This window comes from Abrus precatorius, unplaced genomic scaffold (genome assembly GCF_003935025.1).
Source record: "Abrus precatorius isolate BTA unplaced genomic scaffold, Abrus_2018 Scaffold2, whole genome shotgun sequence".
Lineage (NCBI taxonomy): Eukaryota > Viridiplantae > Streptophyta > Magnoliopsida > Fabales > Fabaceae > Abrus > Abrus precatorius.
In genome coordinates, this window is record NW_020874362.1 from 6,371,187 (window position 1) to 6,381,463 (window position 10,277).

At 27.1% G+C, this 10,277-nt stretch overlaps 1 protein-coding gene across 1 annotated transcript; it reads left to right on the forward strand.

The window, feature by feature from the left end:
- The first annotated feature begins 4,732 nt into the window (after positions 1 to 4,732).
- On the forward strand, positions 4,733 to 9,269 carry LOC113858043 (cytochrome P450 84A1-like). The gene is made up of 2 exons (XM_027490451.1): positions 4,733 to 5,784; positions 8,359 to 9,269. Exons 1-2 carry the CDS (start codon positions 4,804 to 4,806, stop codon positions 8,977 to 8,979), a joined length of 1,602 nt encoding a protein of 533 aa, XP_027346252.1. The 5' UTR covers positions 4,733 to 4,803; the 3' UTR covers positions 8,980 to 9,269.
- Positions 9,270 to 10,277: the final 1,008 nt, after the last annotated feature.

The following is a 10,277-nucleotide window of genomic DNA, read 5'->3' on the forward strand; positions in this document are numbered from 1 at the left end:
TTATAATTTAATGATTAGATTAATAAAAAAACATATCTTGTACAAAATTAATAACTTGGCTGTAATACACTAATGATTGGTTATACACGTGTTTATGTTAAATAGATTTTTTTATTTTTAATATAAAGTAAATATATAGCTTAGAATGATTAAAAAAATATATCAAAACAATATAATCCTTTATCAAGTGATTTAAGTATTTTACTTTTTAGTGAAAAGAAGCGATGATAAAATTTTAAAATCCTACTTCTTGATTTAATAAAGAAATTAGATTTTTAATCTGACATGTAATTTAGATATTGGGTGTATTTATTTTTGTCTTTTACTATAGCAGCGAAAGGAATGTTAAGAAGTCATAAGACCTCATATGTGCAGATTTACATATCCAGAGAAAGGAAACAAGAATAGAGAGAATAAACAAGATGCACAAAATGGTAGAAGCCAAGCAGTTTAATCGTTATATCACCAAATTTTCATCCTAAGGAACCAAATTGAAAAAGACATGGATTCACAATAAAGCAAACTGAAGATGGCATGAAACTACATTCATTAACTTGATGGATAATTGAAAAGAAAAACTCAACTACCAAATACGAACGAAACACAAAAAATACATATATGCGTTGAACTTATCTTCCACCTTATACCAATCTAAAATATAGAAAACCAAAATCAAAACTTGGAAGTGCCCATCAACTAACGATGACACAAATAAAATTATAGGTTTTGTCATATAATCCGTTTAGAAGATATTTGTATTGCCTCGTTGCTTTCAGTTTAGCAATTGTGATAGTTCATCAGTAGTCGATCGTGCTTTTTGTGATGCATATTTCTCTATCCAGTTTTAAGTGATTTCGTATTCCAAAATTGCATGAATATATATATATATACTCCTTTTGTTTTAATTAATCATTTAAAGTGGTGACATAAAAATTTAAAAATGTATTTAATTATTTTTGTATTTAAATATTATGAAATTTTCTATTATAACTAATTTAAATTTTTTTTACATAATAAATAAATAAAGAAAGAAGATAGAGAATAGATTTTGAGATAATAATTATCTTAATAAAATTGAAAGAAAATAAATTAATTCTACCTAAAAATTGTAAAATGATTATATTTTAAGAAATATAAAATTAAGATAGAAACTATTTTTTAGAATAAGAAAGAGTAACCTGAATAAAAATGTCAAGTTCACACCACAAATGTCATTAAATGAGTTTTTCAAATATTTGAATAGTGAAATTAGTTTTTTATAATTTAATTTTTCATCATTAGTTTTTTAAAAATATTTTGCTATCAAATTATGCTTTAAAAATTAAATTTATCAACAAATTAGACCTATAAAGATTCTCACCATATTAGTCTCAAAAGAAGGATAAAATTTTTTTCACATAATGTTAAATTGATTTTTTGAGAAAAATATCTTAAAATTTTATTAAATCCTTATAAAAAATTCAGTGGTGACAAAAAAAATTAATTTAATTGAAATTTTTTTAAAGATATAATGTGATAATAAGTCAATGCTTGAAGGATAAATTTTGTGGTACAAATTTTTAAAAGACCTATTTAGTGATTCTTTATTTTTAAAATGAAGATTATTTTCTATATAATATTTGTATTAATGCTAATATTATAACACAAATGATATTTAGGATGCATGTATACAACTTATTTAAACAATTATTTAATAATAAGCTCTTTTTTTTATAGTATTGTTATCCTTTAAATTTAATGAACTTTATTTGAATAAATTGAATAAAAAACTTATTTTAATAAAATATATAAAAAAAATTATTGAAGTTAAAAATATATTATAAAATTCATGACTAATTTTTTAGAAGTTATTCATAAATTTTTCTAAATAAGCTATTAATTAACAATGTTGGTATATTTATTTAATTTAAAAAGTAAAATATCAATCAAATTTGAATATATTATTTGTAATTCATCTAAAGTGAAAACAGATTCTCTGATTATTACTATATTAAATTTAACTATTAAATATATATTATTATAATATAAATTTTTATTAAATAATATTTTTAATAAATTTTAACGATCAGATTAAACACTACACGTCTTTAGTGAGTTTTCACATAGGAGAATCTTAATTCAATCTAAAGTATTGCTTGAATTACAGATTAATTCTAATAAAAAAATGAGTTATGTAGATAGAATTATGACAATCTTCAAAATTAAAAGGATGAATTATAAAGTTTTAAACACTTATAGACATGTTTCTTTTCCAAAATTATGAAATAAGAGCACCGTAAAATATCAATATTAACAAACATTGAAATAATACTTGTACATTAAAGCATGCAAAATTTAGGTTATATAATTGCATGCAATTATAAGTGTATATTAACTTATTAAATTTTTAATAACAATAAAATTACAACAATGTTTATATTTAATGTGTATATAAATAAAATATAGTATATCATCGATATATAATATGTGTTTGTAAAATGATACATTACGATAATAATAAATATAAATAGGTATATTAATATCTTAAAAAATTATTAAAATTAATAGTAAAAGTATTAATAAAAATAAGTAACATGAATGAATATAAGGAATACGTCCTCACAAATTCAAGTATTTTGGCTTGGAGAATACAAATAGTCTTTTAATCAAACCTATCCAAGTTTCACATTTTGCAGTGTTTATAAACAGTGAAATAAAAACCGTAATATTATCTCTTTAAAGGTATAATAATGAGCAACGATAACTAAGAATTTTATTTTTCTTTTATAGAATAACTATTTGTTCAAATAATTTAAAAAAAATTGAACGAATGAGAGTTAGCTGCAAATAATTGATTGCCATATATGTATTTGCAAATTTCATACTTCGTGTTGATTAATCTTATCCTCCCTCTCTCTGTAAGTATTATAATCGATGATGAAGATTTTATATTTAAGTAAAAACAATTCTTAATTGTTTATGTATGGCAATACATTTAAGCTTAACTCTAGAAATAATATTTGTAAAACTTATTCTGTTTAATAATTTTATTTTAGATTTGAATTTCCTCAATTTAATTCTCATATTAAAACATTTATTATAAATAGATCAGTTTATTATAAAATTTACATAAAATATTAAAAACTAATTGATAAATATAATAGACTTAATATATTTAATTTGATACATATAACTAATGCGATAATACACACATATCGGTTTTATTTGTTGAAATTATTTAAAAGGTTATTTTGATTGATCGAAGAAGAAAAATATGAAGAAATAAGGATATACAGTATTCTGTTGTGTGAAAATCATGGTGGGTAAATGAAAATTCACTGCGTGCACATCAATATATATATATATAAATAAACATTTAGTAATCTTACTATTAAGCTTTAATTTTGAAATGAACGAGGGAAATTTGCTTTCTTTTTTCTCCTTTTATTTTTTCACATAAAGTGTAGACGTAGAAAATATGAGTTTGAGGAATAAATTATTTTGTACATATGATTAGGAGGGATAGTGATCAGTTAATTATTTCAAGAAAGAAAACATCGTAAGAAAACCATCGCTTATTTTCATTTTCAGTAAGTCACTGGTTTGACGAGTAACGTGGCGTATCATGTAAATCAAATGAAAACTGAAAAACATGATATACGAAAAGTAAAAACCACCTAACATTCGTACTCCTTGGTTCTCCAAGTCAAAATTCCAAACTCTATTATACATAGTTTTCCTGGAAAAAGATATAACAAAAATGAGAATTGTTAACCTAGTTATACATTTCAAACTCTACTTTTACATCAAATCGGATGCACTTGTTCAAACTATAAGAGCTACTAATATTCAAGAAACGTCCCAAAACCACACCAACGAATGTTTTTGAATGCATGTGCTACCACCAGTATTTCATCTCTACTGTTACACGTAATATTAGAGACCTTTTTCACAAGCTCAAAATTGTCATTTTCCTACGTTATATTTCAAGGCGAACTTTTTGGCACCTTCGGGAACGGAGTATTTAATTAGATAATTTTTTTTTGTTTAAAAGTATTAATTATTAATGTACCCTATCATTTAATTCAATGTAATTTCATGTAACTTTTAACAAAAAACTTGTTTTAAATTTTTAATTAGTATCTTTTGGACGTTGATTAACAGTACCTTTTAATCAATTCATTTAGTCAATGTTCTCTAGTTCCCCTTTTTTTTCTTCTTTTTCTTATAATTTGTTTTCAATCGTTATTAGAGGATTTGGTATATGTATATGTCAGTCGAAATAAACTAACCAAACTATAAGATTGTTCTTGAGAAGACTAAACTAGCAGACACGTATGTTTTCGAGGTGAAGAAAGACATGGAGATATGATGATGGTTTTTGCATACTAGTGTAATGACTAAGCATTTTAATTTCAAATTAATATTAAATCATCAAGTCTCACTCAGTCTTGGTTGGTTGTACAGTATATTATACTTTTTTTTCTTCAGAAAAGAATTTATTTTATATGCACATACATATATGTAGAATAAATTCATATGAAAAACAACATGAGTAGCACATGTAATCTCCTTTACCCTGCCTCGATGATTTAATAATACATAGCTTTATTTTGCTTTCCTTTTAATCAAGAAAATTAAAAACACGAGACGCATGATCAACTTGTATTAGATATAGTTTAAATCAATTCATATATCTAAAACCAGGGTCCACCAAATGAGTATATAAGGCCCCATAATATCTCGCACACCTTAGCAACACTAAGGGTTGCAATCTAACACCAACTCTCAACTCTCAACTCCCAACACTGAGACACACTATTCATGTTCCCTCCTAGTCTATTAAATCAAGATACCCACACCATGGATTTGCTTCTGCAAGCGAAAACGGCAATGGAACCATTCCATACGACACTCTTGTTCATCATCCCACTTATGTTGTTTCTGTGTTTAGCGTCACGAAGCATTCGCAAAACGGCGCCGTATCCGCCAGGACCAAAAGGGTTACCCATCATAGGCAACATGAACATGATGGACCAGCTCACGCACCGTGGTCTTGCCAACCTAGCAAAGCAATACGGCGGCGTTTTTCACCTCCGAATGGGGTTCCTCCACATGGTTGCAATTTCAAACGCGGAAGCGGCGCGTCAAGTTCTCCAAATCCAAGACAACATCTTCTCTAACCGTCCTGCCACTATAGCCATAAGCTACCTCACTTACGACCGTGCTGACATGGCATTCGCTCACTACGGTCCATTTTGGCGCCAGATGCGTAAGATCTGCGTCATGAAACTCTTCAGTCGCAAACGCGCTGAGTCGTGGCAATCCGTTAGAGACGAAATTGACACCATAATCCGTTCCGTTACGGCGAACGTTGGGAACGCCGTTAACATTGGTGAACTCGTTTTTAATCTTACAAAGAACATTACTTACCGTGCGGCGTTTGGGTCAAATTCAACGGAAGGGCAAGAAGAGTTCATTTCGATACTTCAAGAGTTTTCGAAGCTGTTTGGGGCTTTTAATATTGCGGATTTCATTCCATATCTTGGGTGGGTTGATCCTCAGGGTCTTAAAAATAGACTCGTAAAGGCTCGTGGAGCGTTGGATAGTTTCATTGATAAGATTATTGATGAACATGTGGAGAAAAAGAGGAGTGGCAATAAGAACCATGCCTGTGATGAAGAGAGTGACATGGTTGATGAGTTGTTGAATTTTTACAGCGAAGAGGCTAAGCTGAATAATGAATCTGATGACCTGCAGAACTCAATTAAACTCACCAAGGATAACATCAAAGCCATCATCATGGTAAGAATGTCTCTGTACTTTTCGTTTTTAAATATCACTTGTCTATTCTTACTGCTTCTAACTCTCGTTTCCCTCCTCACTTTTTTTTTTTGGATTGCTATCATATCATATTATGTTTTAGTTCAAACTTATTCTTTTAAAGATTTCCTATCTACTTTTCTATACAGTCGTTATATATTATCTAACTAAAAATTTACATTATATAGTATTTTTATTCTTTTTTATCTTTTTAAAGAAAATATACAAAGAAATATAATATTTTTTTCGATTATTTAATAATTTTTGTAATCTTTAAGTTACCAATTAGTATAAATATTTAATTATTCTACTTAAAATTTATTTATAAACAAAAAATATGTTAATAGAAAAATAACAATTAATATTATCATAAACTTCTACATAAAAATAAAAAGAAACAGATTTTATTTTTTAAAATAAATAAATAAGAAAAAATTTAATATAATAATATATAAAATTATTATTATTTGTTTATTTTATCATTTTTGTATATGAATGTGTCAAAAGAATAATAATATTTCTACTACATATTTAATGTTTTTTGGTCCTTAACATTAATTACTTCACAAATCCTATCTCACACTTTTATATCATGTCTTTCTATCTCTTTCCTTATCATAAAAAATGTTATGTAATTATGAAGTGAGAATAATGTTACTAGTCTTAAATAAATATATCCAAAAAATAAAAGAGGAAAATGAAATTTATCTTCTTTTACAGTATATTTAATCTAATTACAACAATATAAAATATCTTGCTAAAAGTAATGGTTAAAAAATTTAAAATAAAAAACTATGAAAAAAGGCATATTATAAATAAATATTTTTAAAATATTATTTTATTAATTAAGTACCTTAAAGACCTGTTAATATTTGCCTAAGATAAATTGCTGCCGACTAAAGAAAATTGGCGGTTGACTGGTAGTCAGCTTAATTTTCTTTGTACATTATTTATTATTTATTTGGAGACAGGAGTCAAGGCAAGGCAAATTAAAGAGGGGAGAAATTAAATCATTTAAATTGATGGAATGAATTTACGAGTAATAATGACTATCAATTTTACAAATTACAATGGAGCTTAACTATATTATACGAATTATATACATATATATAGTAGTTCCACTCCAATAATGTTTTCTTTGTAAACTCTTATGTCATGATATTTTCTTCTATTAAAGTCAAAATAAATATATAATATAGTTTGATGTAGATGGTATTATTGAAGAAATAAAAGCTGCGCGGACAAATCAATTTTCAAAACCTGTGTTTGAATTTAAAATGATACGAAAATCGTTGGTAGGACACCATAAAAGAATGGAAGAGAAAATAATAGAAATATTATAAATGATATGATATTATAAAAATATACTAATTTATATATATATATATATATATATATATATATATGTATATATAAACATTTTAAGTATATATTATGAATGATACTGAACCATTTTCTGCATCACAATGACTTAGTCCATAGAAAGAGTATTAAAAGGTGCCCCCTAAATATTAAAACAATTTTGATACTATATATCATTTAATGTGTAGGATTACATATTTACAAGTTATTGTTATTTTTTATTTCAATAATAATTTTAATATTATAAGAATGTGACAGATTGCATGATCAATTGCGTTTACTTGGTTCACATCTTTTCTTTACGCTTCCTTACAACTTTTGCAATTTGTTAAAAAAATTATTCTAAATTTTTTTACAACACTTCTTACTAATTTTTTACTTATTAAAAAATAAATATTATTTATATTTTTGAAATATTAAATATTGTTTTCTTTATAAACTCTTTGAAAGATTAATAAAAATATCTTACTCGAGCAAATAGGAAATTGTATTGCTCGCTAAAATATCAGATTTTTTTATTGACACAGGGAGTCAAGAAAGACAAACATTAAGATGAGTGGCGAAAACATGTAGTATAGATATTCAATTAATCAATTTTTTAAAATGTATGTTAAAAGGTATATAATAAGAAATACATTGTTTTTTCATATATGTCTACTAATAAATAATATTTTAATTAAATTATGGGAAGTAATATTATTTAAACAATTATTTTTAACAAAAAATTATTATATATAAATTTTGACTATGGGTTTAAAATACAAATTAAAAATTTGAAAAAAATACTATGTGTGTGAAGTTTTATGTTAATCAATTTTTATAATTAGAAATAGAACAATATTTTACTAATGGTAATAATGGGGAGAATAAATGGTGTTAGCAGTGAAGCCTCAAAGATAGGAAGTTCCCATCCCATTGTTTTTTTACTCTAGTGGGTTGGGGTTGGTGTCAATTCTCTTTCAGTCCATGTCTACACCATATTTTAACTTCAAAAAAGTTAAAAAAGAACCTAACGTAAATTTGAAACAATGAATATGGTAATGGCTAATGAGTAGTGAATTGTAATCGTACTTGTACAATAATTTGCAAATCAAATTTTTCTATTTTTCTTCACACTTTTCTTTCGTTTTTTCTTATATCCCTCCTTGATGGAGGCATTACTGCTAGAAATAAAATAACATAATTGTGATGCAGGACGTCATGTTCGGAGGTACCGAAACGGTGGCATCGGGAATCGAGTGGGCAATGGCAGAGCTAATGAGAAGCCCAGAAGACCTAAAGCGCGTGCAGCAAGAACTCGCTGACGTGGTAGGCTTGGAAAGGCGCGTGGAGGAATCGGACTTCGAGAAGCTCACCTTTCTAAAATGCGCCGTGAAGGAGACACTCCGCCTCCACCCACCGATTCCCCTTCTCCTACACGAGACGGCGGAGGACGCGGCGGTTTGCGGGTACTTTGTGCCGAAGGGGTCGCGCGTGATGATAAACACGTGGGCCATTGGGAGGGACAAGGAGTCGTGGGAGGAGCCTGAAGCGTTCAAGCCATCGCGGTTTCTAAAACCGGGTGTACCCGATTTCAAAGGGAACAACTTTGAGTTCATTCCATTCGGGTCGGGTCGAAGATCCTGCCCCGGAATGCAACTGGGTTTGTACACGCTGGAACTGGCGGTGGCTCTCTTGCTTCATTGCTTCACGTGGGAGTTACCCGATGGGATGAAACCCAGTGAGTTAGACACGAATGACGTGTTTGGACTCACCGCCCCGAGGGCGAGTCGACTCGTTGCCATTCCATCTAAGCGCGTTCTGTGTCCTCTCTAATATTGTGGCACTCAAATCTCAATAATCACAAGTTTATTACAATAATGCCCCAACGAGCTTCACCAAAGTATAACAAAATATGGCGGTGAAGTGCTTTGGACTTTCATTTTATGTTTTTGTTTCTTTGTTATACGTGAATGAATGTTGGAGAAGAACAGAATAATTGTAAAGATAGAAAAGGAGGAGCAAAAAAGAATGTCATGTAATCAATATTAGGTTGGTTACCTTTCTCTATTGATACCCTCTCTTGTCAAATTGATTTTTGATTTATGTGAGAAACCATTTTACGTCGTTGTCGTTGTTGTTCGTTACTTTTTTCGCCTCTGCACACTAGCCTTTTATTTTTATTTTTATAAACTCAACTGTAATTTATTTTTGTCACTTCAAATAATATAAAACATGTTCTTTCCTTTTTATCAATAAATAAATAAATAATGTATTTTAATACTAATTTAAAATTAATTTTAAATATAAACTTTTTAATAAAATTCAAATACTTTTAATTATTTAAAATTAACTTTAAAGATTGATATATTTAGATAAAATAAATAAATAAGTTAATTAATTAATTAATTAAAGACTATAAAGTTGAATGAGATTGTTTAGGTCAAGTAATAAAATTAACGCATGTGAAGTTTTACTTGTATTACGATAAGTTGTCTTTTGTAAAAAATAAAAATATTAATATTTATCTTTTAAAAGTTAAATGTTACTTTAAATAATTTTTAAAAGTTATAAGTTAATTTTATTTTATATTTATTAAGTAATTTTGTAAATTTTTAATTGAACTACAAGTTGCTTTTATTAAATATAAGTATAATCTTCAATTGTTTTAAAGAAAAAGTCTTGCTAATTAATATTCTTGAGACATTGATAAAAGAATTAGAAGAAAATATTTTTTATTATAAAATGTGTTAAATTATATTGAAAACTACATGGAAGTTGTATTTATTATATTTTTTATTTTTATTCCTTAACCGGTGTTTTCAGCTTTATTAACATTTATGTAGAAAAATGTTTGGTAGATATTTATTAAAGTGTTTACCCCTAAAAATGAATTGAAATAAAGGAGAAAAGTGATTAGTGGAAATATTCTGATGTAATTGAAAGTATGAGTATTTGTAGAATGGATTGAGTTGATTGATCTTATCATAAAATTATATATTAGAATAATCATTCTAGATGAATGAATGTTTATTAGTCAAATGGGGTCTGCCTTTGGTTAAGAATAATAAACGCTTAGATATGTTTGGTATGTAAAATTTTCTTTCATTTCTAGAAACTATACTTTTATAGTT

What these genes read in the sequence shown, in the direction of transcription:
- LOC113858043 (XM_027490451.1), top strand. Translation starts at nt 4,804, where the DNA reads ATGTTCCCTCCTAGTCTATTAAATCAAGATACCCACACCATGGATTTG. An exon ending in ACATCAAAGCCATCATCATG is followed by an intron (nt 5,785 to 8,358) that starts GTAAGAATGTCT and finishes ATTGTGATGCAG; the next exon opens with GACGTCATGTTCGGAGGTAC.